The sequence below is a fragment of the Herpailurus yagouaroundi genome, unplaced genomic scaffold, assembly GCF_014898765.1.
Source record: "Herpailurus yagouaroundi ecotype Mexico unplaced genomic scaffold, PumYag 100, whole genome shotgun sequence".
NCBI lineage: Eukaryota > Metazoa > Chordata > Mammalia > Carnivora > Felidae > Herpailurus > Herpailurus yagouaroundi.
In genome coordinates this window covers 7911107-7931092 of record NW_024412391.1, presented here as the reverse complement: position 1 = coordinate 7931092, position 19986 = coordinate 7911107, and the positions used below count along the sequence as shown (strand labels likewise).

At 49.9% G+C, this 19986-nt stretch overlaps 2 protein-coding genes across 2 annotated transcripts in view; one reads left to right on the top strand and one right to left on the bottom strand.

The window, feature by feature from the left end:
• TBXAS1 (thromboxane A synthase 1) overlaps positions 1 to 10287 on the top strand; it is a 155582-nt gene extending 145295 nt beyond the window's left edge. Inside the window, exons 10-13 of the mRNA XM_040471799.1 lie at positions 1927 to 2018; positions 5947 to 6084; positions 7630 to 7792; positions 10036 to 10287. Coding sequence (XP_040327733.1) covers positions 1927 to 2018; positions 5947 to 6084; positions 7630 to 7792; positions 10036 to 10110 — 468 coding nt within the window. The 3' untranslated portion in view covers positions 10111 to 10287. The remainder of the gene's footprint in view (positions 1 to 1926; positions 2019 to 5946; positions 6085 to 7629; positions 7793 to 10035) is intronic.
• A 2791-nt stretch (positions 10288 to 13078) lies between these two features.
• The window catches only part of PARP12 (poly(ADP-ribose) polymerase family member 12), a 38896-nt gene continuing 31988 nt past the window's right edge, over positions 13079 to 19986 (bottom strand). The window contains exons 9-12 of the mRNA XM_040471798.1: positions 18526 to 18601; positions 16579 to 16709; positions 15613 to 15764; positions 13079 to 14213 (exon numbers count right to left, since the gene is read on the bottom strand). Coding sequence (XP_040327732.1) covers positions 13888 to 14213; positions 15613 to 15764; positions 16579 to 16709; positions 18526 to 18601 — 685 coding nt within the window. The 3' untranslated portion in view covers positions 13079 to 13887. The remainder of the gene's footprint in view (positions 14214 to 15612; positions 15765 to 16578; positions 16710 to 18525; positions 18602 to 19986) is intronic.

Sequence of the window (19986 nt, the reverse complement as noted above, 5' to 3'; positions counted from 1 at the left end):
TCCAAGCCCTGGCGCATCCTCCACTGTCCCATCAGACTCTACTTCCAAAGTCCCAATTCGAAGGTAAAAGGATTAAGAATCACAGATGGTGACCAAAGAGCGTTAAGCTCCAAGCACAGGGCCTTCTCAAGGGCCACATGCTCACTGAGCAAGCCCTGGCGGTCTGCTGTGGAGGTGGAAACATAGGGTCTGGCGGTAACCTTCCGAAGGAAGGTTCCCAGAAATGAGGAGGAGAGTGAGTTGGGGAAACCAATCTTTATTATTTTTTACTATGGAAACCCCTCCTTTGCCGTCTAAATTTATAAACATTAAACTACACATATTCTGTAACTTGACTTTTTTACTCCACAGTATACTACAGACATCGTTGAATGGCTGCATTATATTGAATGGCTGTTCAGCGATAGATTAGCTAAAATACTTACCATGGACTCCAAGACTCCATGTGTCCTGGCCCCTGACCCCATCTCCTACCACTCTCCCCTCTGTCCCCTTGAGTCCCCATTCTGCTCCAGCCAGCTGGCCTGGTGTTATCTTCCTCAAGCAAACCAAGCACACCCCACACAGGGCCTGCCCACCTGCTCTCGCCAGTGGAGTCCCTCCCTCACCGGATGGCTTACTGGCCCCACCCCACCATTTCTGGTCTGGTCTGTGGTGGGGGGCGGGGGAAGGCAGGGATCTGCATTTCTAGGGTGACCCTGATGTGGCCAATCCAGGGAGCTCTCTCTCTGAGAACCACTGGCTCAGATCCCATGTGGCCAGCTGCAGGCCTGGGAATGGCTCCCAGAGGGTGGAGCAAGGCCACTCAGGGCCCACCCCTGGAAAGTTGGGGGTTGCAGCATGGATTTGCCCACCCCCCTCCTGGTGCTGCCCTCTAGTGCTCTGGGAGGGGAGGAGAGGAGAAAGCACATCTCCAACTTGAAGACTGCTCTCGCATCAGGACTACCTGGTTGAAAGAAATGAAGCTGTCCCCCACCAAGCAGGTGTTTGGCTCTGTAGGGAGTGGGGAGAGAGAGAGAATTTGGGGAAACCTAGCAGAACAGCGAATGAGCCTCCCTGACCCCATCCTAACCCTCCCACTCACATCCTGCTCCCCAGCTCATATCCCATGTGTCCCTCCTCCCCAGGCCAGGGGTGAGGGGGACAGTGTCACTCCAGTGGGCATTGTCCAAGGGGCACCGGTGTCCCCCCAACACGGGCTGCTGGGTCATGCTTTTCCACACCTTTAGTCTCTAGTATCTAATCAGTTTTCCCCAACCTTTCCTCATCTGATCAGTGAAGAACAGAATCTCCTCGTTTTCATTTGTATTTTTCATCAGGGCAACTTGTATTTCTTCTTCTATGTTTTGCCTGTTCATATCTTTGACCATTTTCCCAATGAGTTTCTTTTCTTACTGATTTAAAACAGCTCTTTAGTTTCTGTTATCAGAACTTTTTTTGTGACTTCACTATGCATCCTTTAACTTTATGATGTACCAGTTAGTATCTATGTGGCCACCTCTCTGAGCCTCAGTTTCCTCCTCTAAAAGATGGGAGAACAGCTGTCTCGCAGGTTTGCAGGGAGGAGGAAGTCAGGTTGTGTGCATGCAATATGTGGCCACCACCTCATCCTCCCTCAATAAATGCTTGCAGCTGAAGCTGCTGTCATTGGGTTGGAACCAAACACCTCTTTGACACTCAGAGACCCCCAGGTGCCAAACTGGTCCGGCGGGTCCCCAGTAATATACAGCACCACGAAACAAGTACAACAGGACATGCGCAGTGCTAACCCAGTGCAGTTTGGATTGAACTGACTTTGCACTTTGTGGCGTCTCCACTTCCGAGTCTGCTGAGTTGGAGCGGGACTGTAAAGCTAATGGAGAAGCCAGAATGCTGTGTGACTTGGTATAACTCAACTTTCTTCCTTTGTCACGACTCCTCCATCAGCCGGCCCCTGACTACTGCAGCCTCCAGGAACACCTGCCCTACCTGGACATGGTGATTGCAGAGACCTTGAGGATTTACCCACCAGCTTTCAGGTACGCCCGAGTCCCTCCCACGGCCCCAACACACTGCCCAAAGCCCCTTCGGCATCACTGTCTCAGGTCCTCACTAGTCCTCAGACTGTCACAACCTGGGTTATCAGGAATGCTGGAGTCCAGTTCCTGGAGGATGAGGTCTGAGCCTTGGGTTTCTTTGTATCCCCTGGGGCACGATGCCTTCCATGCAGTAACCACAGCAGTAAATGTCTGGCTCATTTTCCTTTCTGTTAACTACCTTCTCAAAGCATCACTGGTCTTTTCTTAACGACCTTCCTACCCAACCCAAGCCAATCTCTTTGGCCTCCTAGCCTGGAATGGCTTTCACTAGTCATTCATTTGGCAACTATTTACTGGGCCGAATGCTGTTGCAAGCACTGGGAAATGAGCCATGTACAAAACAGATAAAACCCCTGCCCTTGGAGTTGACATTCCAGGGGGGACCTTCCAAGGCCTGGGAGGCGTCTCCTCACTCTCCAACAACCCACACTTGTCCTATCCTTCAAACTCCAACCCAAGACTCGCCACTGCAGGCCATTTGCCTCTCCTCCCCCAGAATTTTCACGCTGACTGTACTTCATATTATATTCTTGGATACTTTTCAACCCCTCCGCAATATTTTGCCCAAGTACATCCACTCACACCAACCTGTAAGTGCCTTGAAAGCAGGAATCTGGTCTTCTACTTCTTTCCAACTCCCCCTAAGCGAGGCCTTCCAGGGAGCACAGCATCTTAACTTGGGTCCCCAGACCCTTAGGGAGAGAAACAGTGGCCAGATTTCAGGTTCTAGAAACAGAAGCAACACAAAGCATTTAACCCTATATATTGTAAGTTCCACTCTGCATGTCTATGAATGAATATACCACATAATCCATTTGGAGGTAGCTTTTGCCATTTTAAGAGAAAATGTGGATGATTTGAAGGTATCTCAAGATTGTATTCCAACCAAAAACGTCACAGAGAGCGTGACTGTAGCGACTGTGCAAAGTGTTCAGACCCAGAGCAAAGAAACAGAATTCCACAGAAGGGAGTGAAATCACACGGTCCTCAAGCACACAGGGTTTCAGTCTCCCTGATCTGGGAACAGCCAGTAACTCCAGGGCCACATTCTATGGGCCTTCCCTGATTTCCTTGGGAGCTGCAGAGCAAACTGTCTCCAATCTTCGTTTTTTAATGATTTATATCTAGCTTCCTTCCAAGGGAACTGTGGGCATCTGCTATACACATTAAAATGAAATTCGAAATAAGACATTCAGTGATAGAACAAAGGCTGTCTAGAGGAAAGAAGCCTTTACAGGACCCTAGAGATGACCGATAACTGGAGTCAGGTCCCTGCTCGGTTGTTGAGGCTCCTGGCCGAGACAGAAACCAGCAGAGTTGAACGGTCACGTTCTCTAGCGGGAAGAAAGTCTATCAATGATCAAAGACACGTCATTTCCTGGATCTGAACCCAATCAAGAACTCATCACGCGAGACCTTGTAGAGATGATGTGTTGAGCGACAACGTGAACAGGCTCTTTGATGCCAAAATGCTCTGATCAATTCTCTTAGTGACCTTTTTATAAACAGTACTGTGAAAAAGGAAGCCAGCGAAGGCATCGCTCCAGAGAACCAGCAGCTGGTTCGGGAAGGCAGGACAAGATTTGCTGATTCCCTCATAAGGTCACATACAGTGCCAGTGCTCCGTAATCACAGAACAAATTTAGACAGAAAGTCAAGACAGGTTCACATCACTGCCCTTAGTTTGCTGTGTGATCCTGGGTAAATTCTGCACTGCTCTGTGCTTCTGCTTCCTGTGTGTTCAGTGGGCACACAATGTCTGCTCGGCCTGCCCCACAGGAGTGGTGAGAATCAGTAGAACAGAACATCTGAAAAGCCACACCACTCTAAGTGGAGCACCACGTAAGGTGCGAGGTGAAGAGAAAGAAGGACTGACCTTCCAGTCAAATGATCCGCTTCCATCCTGCTCCAATCCTGGGCAAGCCGTGATCTCCTGGGCCTCACCTTCCTCCCCACCTACTCTGTTGGAATTTTTAACGTATCAGCCCTGCTGACTTCTGTTATCAAACAACAGAAATGAGAGAGGCAAGCCATCATTATTTTCAGCCAGACAAGAAGCCAATTCGCTTCAGCCCAAGCAATAGATTTGGTGAATACAGGCACAGTGAGAATTCTATGTTATTTTACTTTATTTTATTATTTTAATCTCAAAAAAGCATCTTGGCTTTTCCCAAGCACTGACACACATTATTCCCCCAAAATCTCAGAATGGCCCCTGTGGAAAACATAACTCTTGTTGAAGTGTTATCACTGTGAATCCAGGTTTCTATGCAATATAATTCAGCAGATTTTTCTGGCCTTGTGTGTGGCCTGGCCTAGCCCGGCAGGAGGCCCAACCATATACAGAAGGGAAAGCCCTGGCTTTGAGGGGGTCTTGGATCCAGGTCCAAGATATTTCCAGTAAAGACGACAAAGAAGGGTCTTTGCCAGGGTATAGCCTAGTTTGACCCATTAGAACTGAGGCTGCATACATCAGAAACCCCCACCTTCTTGCTCTGATTTGAGCCCCGGTGTTTTGCTACCAGCTCCAAGCACATATTAATTGCATTGGTAGCTTTAACAGAGTGTTAAATCCCACAGGGAGCCTCGGATTGCTCTTAATTTCTCTTAGAAGTGAGAAGAGTATATAATAATAATTAGGATAACAATTATATCTCCCCTAAGATATTTAGGAAAGTCCAGTCCTATAATTTGAAGTAAAAACCAGCATAGATTATTTTTAATTTTAAAGTAATTATCTATATTACAAAAATAATATCCTTATACTTAAAATAAAAACAAAAACCACCAAAACCAAAAACCGAAACAATACAGAAGGGTCCAAAGAGAAAGCTGACACCTCTAGTCCCCTGCCATCCTCCACCCCAGTCTCATCCCTTAGAAGAAATCATAGAAGTTCAGGTATTCTTCCAGAAATGTTATGTTCATATGAAAAAAGTCTATAGTCTAGCCCTTAAAAATACAATACATGGTGCCTGGGTGGCTCAGTCGTTAAGGATCTGACTTTGGCTCAGGTCACAATCTCACGGTTTGTGAGTTCAAGCCCCGCATGGGGTGAGCCCTGCTTCTCTCTCCCTCTGTCTCTCACTCACTCACTTGCGCCCCCTATCAAAAAATATATAATAAATATAATATAATATAATATAATATAATATAAATATAATTTTTAGTATATCTATAATTCTTAGTATATATATAATTTTTAGTATATATATATAATTTTTAGTATATATATAATACATATATATAAAGAAATGGGACTGTGCCATGGCCACTTGGTACAGTAAACAAGCTGCCCAAAAGTTTTCCCCTCGAGTAGAAGTTATCCATAGTGACACAGACAATGACCCGAGATCAGATTTTCAAACCCAAATTTCCTTTAGGTAAAGCAAAGCGGTGGGCGAGGGCAATTTAAAGAGGCTTGACCATGAACGGAAGATAAGGGAAAGCGTGGCCAGGGGAGTAACCCTGCAAGCCCCTCCCCAGAAAGAAGCCCTTCAAAGGTACCTGTGCTCCCCTAACCAGGCCTAAGAGAAGCTCTTCAGGCTCGATGGATGGATGCACCGAGATCGATGAGTGCATTTTCACTGAGCGCCAACTGAGTCTAAAGAGCCTAGAGATTGCAGGGTCCTGGGCAGTAGAGGGGTTTGCGGGGGGGGGGGGGGCGGTGTGTGGAAACCATCCAGGTCACCCCCGAAAGAGGGCCGGACCTCTTGTCCCCCTATACCCCCAGCCTCATTGCGCACTTCAGACTCCGACTCCATTTGCCCCAGAGCACCGCCGCAGAGTTCTGCTTATTGCGGCTGCGCAATCGAGGCGGGGGGGGGGGGGGGGGAGACGGGGAGACTGACCCGTGTGTCCCCCGCAGGTTCACGCGAGAGGCGGCGCGAGACTGTGAGGTTCAGGGGCAGTGTATCCCGGCAGGCGCCGTGGTGGAGATGGCGGTGGGCGCCCTGCACCATGACCCTGAGTACTGGCCAAAGCCCGAGGCCTTCGACCCTGAGAGGTGAGCTCAGTCCCTTCAAATGGGCCCCCGAGGGACACGAGAGGCAGGCCCTTGGAAGCGGCCAAGGGGAAACACCGATTTAGTAAAGTTGCCCCCAGTCAAAAGTCATGGGAGTGAGATATTTGTGAGGCATCATTTCCAAAGGAAATACCGGTACCATTTTTAAAAGCCCCCAACAGAATCCAGAGATGTAGCGTTTCAGCAGCCCTGCATGCAAGTAACAAGGCAATTTCAATTGGGGGCCCTCGGTTTCTTCAAGCCGGGATACAGGACACAGGATCGTATTTCAGGTGTGCTCTGGGAAGCAACAATAGATTTCCTTTTTAAAAAACTGGAGCTTGTTCCTAAGTAAGAGTTATCAACTAAATTTCTCCCTGAATTCATGAGATCCAGGTATGCTAACACAGTAGACCTGGATCCCCACTCCTGCCCCCTACACGGATTTGGTCCATTGCCTAAACTTCATTTCAAGGATCCCAGATTTAAAATGAGCAGGCGTCCACACCCTCCGCGTCAGAATCAATCCATAGCCCTTCCTTGTGTGATCTGGCCATGGGGAGGCCCCGGGCGGGCTGTTTCCACCTGTAGGACTTACAACATTCTGTGGAAAGGAGCCCCGACTCTACAACCTCCTCACTGGGAACCTGTGGGCGGTGGCACCTAGATCAATAACATCGAGTGCGTAGCGGCTCGGAAATACAGTAAACATCAAGCACCCTGGACTGCAGCTGTAAGGCTTACAGCATCACCTTTGGAAACAAAAAAGTGCGTTAATCCTAGTTGAAAAGGGGCAGGGGGTCAAGGGCTCCTAGGCCCAGCAAAATGCACAGGTAAGAAGCGAGCTGTGACAACACAGTAGTTGACACCTGGCTCTACTGTCACAGAACACATGTGGCAAATGCTGTTTGGTAGCAGGTAGGAGAGAATTCCTGCGGAAGGGCCTCCCATTAGGAAAGCACCCAATGGCTCAGGTGTCACTTGAACCAGAAGGGCAAGTGTGGGCGGGGGAGATAGCTGTCCCGAATGGCACCAACAGATAAACTCGCAGGTAGTGGCCTCCAGGGAGGGCTGCTTCCCTGGGGAATTCTGCTCAGGAAGCTGGTGATGGCTGGTGCCCTCCGCTGGCTGATGGGAAATTTGGTGCCACAGGCCCAGGGGAGGGCTGTGCTTTCTCAAGACTTTTATCCTCGTGAATCACAGCCTTCAGGCTCGTTAACAGCACAATCAATTCTTAAGGAGAGGGCGAGAGGGCAAAGTGGGCCTTCCAGGTGATTCCTTTACATCAGCAGTGCCTCTGGGGCTCTGCCAGACCCAGGAGAGGGCAGGACTGAAGCTCAGGGATCAGCAGCCACCTGCTCCAGAGAGGGAGGAGGCCGCGTGAAAACAGGATTCTGTTGAGCACGGTGGGGTTCAGGCCCACTTGGTAGGAGCGTGGCCTCAGATGAAGGGCTCCCTCAGCCACACCGAGTGGCTGCAGAGGAAGGGGAAGGGAGGCGGGGTGTCCGCGGCCTACCCTGACCTACCCTGACTGCACGGCCCTCGCAGGTTCACGGCAGAGGCCCAGCGGCGCCGACGTCCCTTCACATACCTGCCGTTCGGGGCGGGCCCCCGGAGCTGCCTCGGGGTGCGGCTGGGGCTGCTGGAGATCAAGCTGACGCTGCTCCACGTCCTGCGTGAGTTCCGGTTCGAGGCCTGCCCAGAGACGCAGGTGAGCTCGCTCTCCCGGGCACAGGGGGTGCCCACCCCAGTTCTCATGGCGGGGCCGATCCTTAATCCCTCTTGGCCTCAAGAGGCCTTGATCGGTATAAGGGGGTCGGTAATAACACCTCCTCCCTGTTCATGCCGTGCGAGGCTTAAATGAGCCAGTACGGGCACTCAGGTAAGTGCCTGGCACATCATCCGAGTGTTAGCTGTTATTACTATTAACGTTCTGTGTACAGGGAAGCTGTACCTCTTCTCTCCTCGGCAATGAGAACCCAGTAATCCCCCAGAGTAGGTTTTGTTATCCCCATTCTTCAGATGAGGAGCTAAAATAAAGCTCAGAGAGGTTAAGTAACTTGCCTGAGGCCTTATACTACGTTTACCATATACCACAGGCTCTGTGAGGGCAGGAACCAAAAGTCTGTCTGATTCATTGCTGGAGCTTCCAGCAGCAGGTACAGGGCAGGTACTCACACCTTCACTGAACAAATATTAGCAAATGAATGACTAGCCAGAGAGTGAAGAAAGGGGCTCACACCAGATTGGGCTCGCCCCCAAGCCTTGCTCCTTCCTCTACATGGAGCCACCTCTCTGCCATGTTGGCTGTTCCCTACATAACAACACTGTGCCCCTCCATGCCTGTTCAGAGCCCCTGTGCATGGCTGGACAGGGGGTGCATAAGGGAACAAATAATAAGTACCCAGTGATGAATGGAGAACTTCTAGATTCAAACAGTGGCATTCATTGCCTCTGACGAACAGGGAGACTGGGTTCAAGGCTAGACAGAGAGGTGCAAACTGGGAACACAGGGCCAAACCAACAGAGACAAGAGCGGACCCCTACCTGAGGTAGGAGTTCCATGTGTGCAGGACTTCCTTTTGGGATTTGTCTCACTTACCCTTGATCTTGACAAACGGCACAGTAGCCAGACCATTGTCCCAAAACACTGCTTATGGCTGGCATTCCCCAGCTCAAGAACCAGCCATGAGTCCCTGAGCCTAGCAGCTCTAAGGAGAGCTCGTCTGAGCCCACTTTGTATTCCCTGCCCCAAATTCCCACCCCGAGAGTTCTACCTGCTCTTCCCTACCTAGAATGCTATCTCTCCCACTCCTCTGTTCCCAGCCTAATCCCATCTTCCAGATCCTTGGGTATTCCCCTATATCCTGAAGTGGCCCCTGAGAAGTGCTGCTCACAAGGCTTCTCCGACTCCTAGCCCCACCTAAAGGGCACGTTCCTCCAGGAAGCTCTCCCTGAATTTGCCAGCCCCAGCCACCCTCCTTTTTTGAAGTCCAGTAGTGTTTCCACTTTGTCTATACCTGTGTTAATACAGTAGCAGCTAGCCACATCTGGCTATTTAAATTTTAATAATCAGATTAAAAATTTAGCCCCTCGTTTGCACTAACCATATTTCTAATGATCAGCAGTCACATGTGCTACTGGTGGGGTAGCACAGGTTTAGTCCATCTTGTTTCTTGGTCATAGAACTTCTCTCCCATCTGAACTAAAACTCCCAAAGACATCTGGAAAACCCAAGGCCCAGCACTAAGGCCCAGCGATGCTTCTTTCCTTTAAAGTGTTCACATTAGCCACTGAACCATCATTTTACACGGGGCTCAGGGGGACACCCTGCTTCTTGAGTAATTCTTTGGCTTTTATTCCAAGTCCCCAGTCCACCACCCATCTGCCTTGTAAGCTGGACATCAGGAAAGCTTTCTGAATGGCAGGGAGGCTAGACCACAGCACTCATGAGAAGGGAACAGTATGAAGCCACTCTCCCAAAGCCACTTGAAAAGAGGGGATGCTGCTTGGCTACTGGCAGGGCCCCAGGGAGTGAGAATAGTAGGAGAGGGGACAGTTTGAGACTTTGCTCTTCACTTGCCAGGCACGTGACCTTAGACATGTCACTTGGCCTCTTTGAACTTCCATTTCTTCATTTGCAAAGTGAGCCACCAGTACCTCTTACACAGGCTTCTTGGGAGGATAAGTGTGGGACTGAGTACCCTCCTCACTTACAGTATTTTTTTAACATGGACAAAAGGGCCGAGCACCCATGTGCTGGTGGGGCCCCAGCGCCCAGCCTCCCTGAGCAGCAGCTTTGCTGGCCTCTCAAGGCCGTGCTGGGAAGGCTGCTCTGCTCCCTCAGCCCTGCTATCTCTCAGATTTCCACAACCCCACTTCAGGCCCAGTTCCAAAAAGCTTTCCTATAGATGTGGTTAGCTATAACAAGTATCTTAATCTCCTCTATTTTAGGTACCACTGCAGCTAGAATCCAAATCTGCCCTAGGTCCGAAGAACGGCGTCTATATCAAGATTGTCTCTCGCTGACAGTTTTATGAGGACACCCCCCCCAAATGCAAAGGAAACCTTGATGTGGAAATTCAGATTTGGGGGAAAACATCACTGAAGCAATTGAAAGGGTGCCCACCATGCAAGTATAAAAGAGGTCTTTACATAACTTTTCCCAAATGTTCCTGAACATTTAATAAATGTTTCTTGCACTTAGTTTTAACTTTGCTGATGGTGTAGGAACCGCTGACCCACCTCTCAATAAGAGATTGCTGATAAATAGGCAAAAATGTAGTTTTGTCAACGTGACTGAGAACTCAGGGTTTTGAAGGAAGTGCTAAGCCTCAGGATGGAAGGAATCTACAGGGCAGAGGACACGGGGACACTCTGGTGAGCTGCCCTAACAGCACCACCTCGTGGGCCTTTCCAACTTCTGGTACATTATGGTGTCTCACTTAAAAAACTATATTTATCGGAAGCTTAACTCCGACAAGTGGCTCAAAAGCTTTCTTTTGCTTTGATTTTCCTAGGTAAGCTAATACTAACTTTATAATGTTTTAATGCACAGAAGAGTGATAGAGCCTAAAATGCACTAAAGGCATCGTAACTTTTCATTTTGATCAAAGAATCCAATACCGAGGTGAATTTATTAAAACTGTCGTGTTGCTGAGAAGTTAAAATTCAACAGAGATCTTGCAGGGTGAATCCCACATCTGCCACCAGCAGTGTGTGGTCATGACTGCTGGTCTTTCCACCCTCCTATGCCTCATTGTCTTCATCTGTAAAACAAGGGAGCTGTCCTAGATCAAAGCTCCCTCCTCTATGTAACATGTACGCAGCACAAAGGGGCTAAATGCCCCATAGGTAACATTCTGAGCTTCGGAATCTGTAAGCCTGGATACCCAGAGGCTGACCACCTTTACGCTGTTTCAGAAGAGCTGGCACAACAGGTGTCCACGGATCCATGGCTGTGGATCCTGCCTCTGCTGTTTGGTCTTCTCCTGCTCCAGCCAAAAGGACCCCAAGCTTTCCCCCAAAGTCCTTCCCTAGAGAGCCCTCTTCTCACTTTCTGGCCTCCCCGGAGATAGGAAGGCAGCTTTGTCACCCACCACTGTCCCAGCCCTGGGTGCTGCCTGGCCAGCCCATCACACAGCCCTTTCTGCAACCTTGCTGCCACCACTGCTCCTCTCAGGGATCAAGCCTCTCTGACATGTCTGGCCCTGAGGCTCAGACTCACTGGAGAAAGCCACACATTCCCATTCCTGGGGATCTAACCTGTCTTCCCAGACTGCCCTGCCCGTCTCCCAATCCCTGACCCCCTATGGCCATCAAGTAACCTCAATCCTGCAGAAGGGCCCAGCTGAGCACATGGCTTCCTCCTGAGGGCACAGCCTATGCCTGGTACCAGAGCCCATCAGCTCCATTGGCTTCCCTCACCTGTTCTGTCCAGGTGCTCACCATGTTTAGAAACAGCGGGGGTGGGGGGGAACAGGGAAGCTTCCTAATGTTCTAGAATTGCTAGACTCGGCTCTTCCATGGTTTCAACCCACAATCCCTAGCTCACACATGCAACACTAGCTAACGGGGCAGGAGATGGCACTGCCTGGGTCTTCCACAAAACCCTTTAGCTGTATCCCAACCGTGTCCTCATGACCTCTATCAGTCACACACACACACACACACACACACACACACACACACCCACACACCCACCCCCTGGGTCCCACCACGTTTTTGCACCGTCATTTTGACATTTTGACATCTTTCCATCACAGTGCCCACCCCATCCCAACAATCTGGCAAGATGGACCCCATCCTTCTCTCAAATTTCTGATCCAAGTAGGTGTTCTTCCTGGCTTGCTTTCTCAAAGATAAGCAAATCCAGGGCCTCTGGATTTGATGAGTCTTCGTAGCTCACTTGCCAATTCTGGAGCGTGTGATCACCTCCCACCGTTCTCCAGCCATTCTTCCCACCCACACTCCCAGACCATCCATGCCACCCACTACTAAGCTCCCAGCAGCCACGTGGTTAATGAGCATGGAATCACTTATATTTAAGATGTAGCAGGCAAGCACCTGATTTAATGGTTCTCCCCGACACCCTTCTGCACCCCCCACCCAACACACACCTGCTATAGTAGGACCATGACTTAATCAAAAAGCAATGAATAAAACTCACGATTAGTCAGGACATGGGGGAAATATTTTGGGGGCTCTGAAAATCACACCATGTACAACCAGGTGACCAGCCCTGCGGGTGGGTAAGATAGTACTGTTATTTCATTCCTCTGGTCATAAAATTCAGTTATGACTGGTCTTGATTGGCTGACCTGTGTAAAGTTCCAGAGCACTCCCTAACCCTGCTCCAAAGAGGGAAAGAACTACACTGAGAATGTGAGGACAAAGCAGCAGAAGTGAAGACATCACATGGGGTGGACACACTGTACTAGGAAGATGGGGGGATGGGTTGGAAAGGTGTAGGGGAGGTGAGAAGCCCACTGCTGAGGACTAAACCCAGAGACCAACAGGTACAGCCACTTCATAACACGGAGCCACCCTGTCAGCCCCTCCTCCCCCAGAGCAGAGCCAGCCAGCACCCGGTAGAGACTCCCATAACCTGCTGTGTGTGGACAACACTCACAGAATGCACACCCCCCCCACACACACACATCTACAACACACTCTACTCAGTAGCCAATCTGGGTTTTGTGGAACTTGGGATTTATAGGGGTTGGAGAAGGAAAAAAATCCAAATATGTAATTTTTACACATTTAACTGAGATGTATAACCATGTGGCCACATAGTTAGGACCCACCCCTGCAACGGTTGTGGAGACAGCCCCAGCAAGTGAGGGGCCGTGAACCCTCAAGTTCATCAGCCCCATGGGTAAGTCCACACACAGCCCCCGAGGCCAGTAATGGAGGCTCCATTATATCCAGACACCCAGAAAAGTGCCTGTATCCAGCAGGTGCTCGATAATAGACGCTGAAGAATGAGCTTTGCTTGTTGCCCACCTCAGATAAATATTTTTTATTTCCATACTCTGTTGTGACATTTGCAGCACAGGTATTCCAATCTCACAGGAACATAAAACCCACATCTGGAGGGTGTCCAGTGTACTCAGGAGATGCGGCAACGGGTGTTGGTGGGCAGAGCCTGGGGCCCTTGGGGGGACCGTGTCACCTGCCAGGATTAAAGCGCTTCCTCTGAGGGATGCTGACCCTGCCAGGACACAGGGCAACTGACAGGACTGCGGTGACACCACACAGTAGCCACTTGCTCTAACCCTGTGATATACGGGCCATTCCAAGGCCAGAAGCCCAGGAGAAGAGCTGCCTGGATCAGAGCCAGAGCCACAGACACAGTGACTGCCAGCTGTACCGATGGCTACTGTGTCATTCTGACAAAAAATTAAATGAGATGCCACTGAGACCCTGAAAAACCAAACCACTCACTGCAGAGAAAGCAACTTAAATCTAAAATCAATCCATAAAATAGTATCTAGAAACTCTGTGCCTGGTGCCCATCAGCTGCCAAGTCAACAGAGTGTAAATAATAAAATTTTAACACACTACTAAAAAGTAATACAGTCACCTACAGTCACTTCTGGTTAATTTACTAATGAGCCCAAAAGTGGCTTAAAACTAAAAACTATCATCAGTGAGAGATTAAGAATGTAACTTCATCAGGAAGTCAATGTTAAATGAACAGTTCATTAAAAAGTTTTCTGTTAAAAGAAAAAAAGAAGAAAACTTTCCCAAACAGCTACTCCAAGGACAAGAAGCCTGAAAGGCACTAAAAGCATCACCGCATGCTCACTGCCGGCCGCCAAAGAAAGATGCTAAGGAGAAGAGGGTGGAGACCCCCGCCACGGGCTTGGTGGAGCTGGTGTACTGGATGATGTACTCAGGGTAGATCTGGTGCTTCTCGAAGATCACGAAGATGGAGGGGTCGGACATGCTGTTCACGCAGCTGTCATAGAAGACGTTGCCGTGGCCTTCCTTGGCCGGGGGGCGGACGAAGGAGGGGCTGCCTCGGACGAACTCCCCGACCAGCACCCGGGCCAGGAACATCGTGTGGGACTTGGTGTCAGATTTGCTGTAGTGGTGGGAATATGCGGCGTCGCGGGCAAAGTAGCTCCCTGCAAGGACACAGGCGGGCTCAGCTGGTATCGGGGCACAGCCCACAGCCTGGAAGGGGAGGCTGGGGTGTCCTGTCAACCAGGCAGTGCCGATGGCCTCTGTCCTTTGGTCACCACATGCCCCTGCCTCCTGTCCTCCCTCATGAAGGCCAACAGAGGAGTCTCCAAACTTGGGAGACAGAAAGATCAGATTCCGACTCTGTCCCTCAAATCTGAAAGGTCCCTGGGCAAACTACTACTTAACCCCCAGATCTCAGCTTCCTCAGCTCTCAACTGGGCCTGTCACACCAGCCTCACAGGGTTGGTGTGGAAAGGGAACAAGACCCCGCACGGGACACTGGATGCCAGGAGTCCCACGCAGACAATTATGAAGCTGTCAAACAGGAGCCTGCACTGGAGGCCACCACACACACAATCGGAAATACATCTGCCACTGGCTTTCTCTATCCCGACTCCACAGCTGCTGCCACCTCCAAGAACGGCTGATGGACAAGCGATGGGGTCAGAAGAGGGGCTGTTCACTACAGCATCACACTGTGGAGATGCTTCAATCTAGCAGCCATGTTGTGGTCACGTTAAAGATGGCACCATATATGCCACCTACTTGCACATGGGTCAGGATAAAGCCACCGTGGCAAAGTATTAAAGCTGATTAATCTAGGTAGAACTTATGCTGGAGTTTTAAAAATATTATTCTTGGAGCACCTGTGTGGCTAGTCGGTTGAATGTCCAACTTCAGCTCAGGTCTTGATCTCACAGTTCACGAGTTCAAGCCCCAAATGGGGCTCTGTGGTGACAGCTCAGAGCCTGGAGCCTGCTTCAGATTCTGTCTGTGTCTCCCTCTCTCTCCACCCCTCCCCAACTCATGCTTTGTCTCTTTCTCTCAAAAATAAATTCAAAAAATTTTAATAAAAATAAAAAATAAAAATATTATTCTTGAGACTTCCCTGTGAGTTTCGAAATTATTTCCAAATAAAGTTTTAAAATAACCCAGAAAACAAAGAACTCCCGTTACAGCTGGCATGACACGCACACAAGCGTATCCAAACTGTTCCGATTCCCATTCTAACGACTGGGGGGCATGGTCTGGGGCCGGACTCAGGGCTGGGAAGGTACCTGCTCTCCTCACCCCACTCTTACTCACCGTTTCCAGAGCCTCCATTCCACAGGGACACAAAACCCCAGCTGCTCAAACCTAGGGTCAGGCTCCTGACTGCACACAGTAAGAACAAGGGTGCCACCAGCTGGGTCCATTCCTCACTGAGTTTGATCCAGCTCATCAACTCACCCTGGCTCTCCCATGCCCTCCATCAATTTGCTTTAAAATGGCCCCCGGGCCCCAGGGGTGGGGGGGGGAGGTAAAGCCAGGTTCTGCCAGTGGGGCCACCTTCGCCCTTACCTTTGCCGTAAGAAGTACCATGAAGACCACAGACCCTCCAGTCAAAGTTCTGCTGGCAGATGGCATCAACGAAACTGGCACTGGTGCCATGGAACAGCTGCCTCTCATCTACCACCTTCCCTCCATTTCTCTTCTGCATCTGCCCTTTTTGCCTACAATTACGGGAGAGGAATGTATGTTGGAGGCAGAGGGTGCTTGTTGCCAAATACAGGCCACTCGACCCAAGAAGACACATTTTATTATAATCAGCAGGAGTCCAGGCCCGTGAAACCAGCCATGGACCAGGGAAAGAAGGTGAACAGCGGGACTGGAGTGAAAAGGCCTCCAGCGGCTTCTTGAACTCCCAAAGCAGACCAGTCCTTGGAAAGCAGACCTACTTCTTCTTCAGCACCTTGCTTCTGCATGGAGCTCAGCTGGGGGAACTGGAAGATGCTGGTCAGTGGGGGCCACCCCATTCCCCCTCTGTGTGCTACCCTGATTTCATCACTGGGCCCCAAATACAGAGGACACTGCTCCAACCCCCTTTCTGGGGACAGGTCAGCAGGATCCCAGGCCTGCCACAGTGACCTGCCGCAGATCTCCTCTCAACAAAGCCAAGTCCCTAGGTGCCCAAGAACATGCTAGTCCTCGGGCACAAAGATGAGACCCCCATTGTGTGGCTGTCAGGACAGCATCTCTCTAACTCCTCAAGGTGTGGGTGGCTTCCACTGACCAGTCCTGCTGACCTTCAGGCAGAGAGGCAAGCACTGGCCTTGTCACTAGGGCAGCTTCAGTCCCCTCGGCATTGAGGGATGTGCCAGCACTGAGCTATAAGGATAGTGTGACGGGGAGGAAAGTGGGGACACAGCTCTGGCTGCCATCTCAGATTGTCCCCAAAACCTAGGACATGTTTGGCAAGCAGCTAGCTACTGTGTATGTATCAGAGGGGACGGTCACCAGCCCACCAAGAGTGAGCCCCCAACGCACCACTGGTAGACTTCCCAGAGGGCCAGATTTTGGACTCGCTCGATCTTCTGAACAAAGTAGAAAGGCAGTGTGCGGTTAAAGAGGTTCCAGACCTTCTGATACTCATCCGATGCAGAACTGAGGGCAATCTTCTGCAGGGAGCAAATATTTTTTTCTCTGTTATCATCAAAGCAGAGGATATACATCAATCCCTTCTCAAGGTTGCTCATAAAACACCAGAACTGCCAACAAGCCCAGATAGTGATCACCACCCTCCCTTTGCCAAGAGGTGTAGTGTCTCCAGGCGTGAGATGTATGCAAGTTGTGGTCACTTCTCTTTTGTCCACTGTGAAACCCTCCTGAAGGACAGGCAGGTGATGCTTACGTCAGCACCACCCTGGTGTCCCCAGGACATCCCTTTTCCTCCTCTGTACCCACACAGGGCAGACTATATAGCCTCCAAGACCAGAACTGGTATCAAAAATGTGGAGTGCACACATCTGGGAGAGAGGGGGGCCAACCCTGTTAAAGCAGGTTCAGGCTTATGGGCAGCAACGCATCAGGAGCTCTCAGGCTGGCAGACAGACGCACATCAACTCAGGAGCACAGTGAGACTTGCAGGGATGGTGCCTGGCTGCTGCGTCCTCCCAGCTGAGTCCACCTCTCCCCTAGTGTCTTGCTCTGAGGAACAGTACTCCCTATGGGCCAGGAGATTCCTAACCAAGGGCAGCTGACACTTACACAGCGACCATCCACAAATTCCCACACCTGAAGCCTGCACCTAACCAGCCTGGCTCTGCGAGGCTTGGCCCAGTGACGGCCCAGTGATAGCCCATTTGGGGACCTGTGAGAAATCCCTCTGTAGCATGCCCTACCCTTACCCTGAGTGCCGTCTGAATGTCCATGGGCTCCTACAACAGAAATTCTGATTCTGGTTTCCCTGGTCGCACCCCAGGGAGGACACCAAACTCCTCTCCCCTGAGTGTGGAACCAGCCTGCCCCTTCCAGACCAGACCGTCAAGGGCTCCCATACCTGTCACAGCCTGCAACTCAGCCCCACAACCAAGCACTCCACAGCACGGCCCAGATGTCGCTCCTGCTTCCCAACACCTACACACGCCCTCTATCCTGACCCAGGCTCTCTCCCTAAGAAGTTTCCATCAACCTGTACGCTCTGCCCCTACCTCTGCCTGTACAAGCACCAGCCATCATTTAGGTGTGGACCCAGTGACATCTTCCCTGCTCCCCTCGGTACAGACACCTCGTCCTGCGGTGCTGAGTGCTGCTGTTCAAACTCGCCCAGCCCTTTACACGTGTGTGTGTGTGTGTGTGTGTGTGTGTGTGTGTGTGTGTGTGTGCGCGCGCGCTGCTGGGGTCTCTGTGCTCTGTCCAACTCAAGAGGAGTCCTCTCAGGGCAGAGAGCTGGTCTGCAGTGCTCTGCAGGAAGCCAGCAGCAGAGGGCAGTCTGAGGGCCACACGTACACAAGGCAGTTGGACGATGGCATGAGCACTCCACAGAACTCAGTGTAGCTCCTATTCGCTGGCAGGCACTACATGAGCCAGGTGAGTCGCTATTCCTGGTCTTCGAACATCCGGCACCTTTCAACAGCAACTCCCCCTCTCCGCGTCCCTCATCATACTTAAGTCCTCCCCTGGTTTTGTTTTCTTGCTTTGTAAAACTAATACGTATTGGCCGAGCAGCCATTAAGCCCCTTATTTCTGCCCTTCCCAGAAATTTCTAAGTCATCATGCTCCATCCACAATACATCCTCTCCCCTCGGGGCCACAACCACCTTCTTGGTGGTCATCCAGGCTTAAAATCCCCTATACCTGAAAATAACAAAACCCGACAGAACTCTCCCTTCCTGCCCCGGCCTGGCCTCATAGCTTCCTCAGTGGTGGAGTCAGTTCACTCACTAGGTCACAGAACGCCCTCCTCCACGGACCAAAAAAGTGCAAGTCCCATACCTTGAAGCCAGGGTCTGGCAGGGCCGAGGGGTCCCAATGGTCTGGGATGCTCTTTGGGCCTTGAAACTTGACACTGCTACAAAATGTAAACAAATATCATTTTGTGAAAGCAGGTAGAAGGTAAGGAAGCACCTAAACACACACTATCCACCATGTGGGAGCACTCTACTTTGCCCATGTGGCCAAAACGCAAATGATAAGGCACAAGGGATCCATTTCTCACCTGTATCCCAACTCTTGTATGAAAGGCAGAGAATAACTGATTAGAGCAGCCTAAACTCTCATCATTTTAACATTCAAAGAGCTCTGCAACTTTTTCCAAGCAGCCTCAATTAGGTGTAACTGGCATACAAAAACATTTTTAAAAACATAAAATCTATGTCAAAACCAATTTGGCAGTAGAAATTTGGTTGAAACTGCTAAGAGGCTACTTATGGTCTGTATATACCCTACTTAAATTGACTATGCTTTTTTTTTTTTTAATGTTTTCTTGAGAGAGAAAGAGAAAGACAGCACACAAGTAGGGGAGGGCAGAGAGAGAGGGAGAGAGAAAATCCCAAGCAGGTTCCATGTTGTCACAGTGCAGAGCCCGACTTGAGGATCGATCCCACAAACCATGAGATCATGACCTGAGCAGCTATCAAGAGTCAGACACTTAACTGAATGAGTCACCCAGGTGCCCCAACTATGCTTAATTTTTACTGCTGCAATATTAGCAAGTTTAATTACAGGTCTCACATAACACCAGCACCATAGGATCTTCCAAAAAAGACAAAGAAAGATGGAGTTCTAAAAGACACATGGCTCCCCCCACCCCACAAAAAACTTAAAAAAAAAAAAAAAGACACATCACACAAAGGGTCTAGGAACAGGGACTGTGAAGCTATAATTCCAAATTTTTCTGACTCCTTTTCAGAATGGTCTGTTCTTCCTACAAAAGATAATCCTTCTGTTTCCACTGGCATAAGACATGTACCTTCATCCTAAGCCTCAAGGAACTCCCACAAATAACTTTCCTAGGAAAACAGCACAGTTTAAAAATAACTAACCAAGGTCCCATGAGCAAGAATCAGCCAGAAACAGACCATGAAGACCAAAGATGCTGAAATCAGGAGGCAGATTATAAAACAATTATTCTTTCTATGTTTAAAGAAATAAAAGACAAACTTTAAAAACCTATGTAAGGAGCTAAACTATAAAAGGATGAAGATTTAAAAAAGAATTAGGAGGAACTTTTAAATACGAAAGATACACTCCTTGCTAGAAGTCTGAAGGACAGGCTTATGAGCAGGGGAGACCACCTGAGAAGGGAAGAAAAGAGTGAGCTGAATGAGATGCTAAGTGGTAATTCAGAATGTGGCCCCACAACGAGGAGGTGGAAGATGTGGGGAAGAAGCTGGGACCAGAGAAGAGGGAGAGAGAGAGAAGGCCAGAATCTGGTTGGAACCTAACCGAACCTCG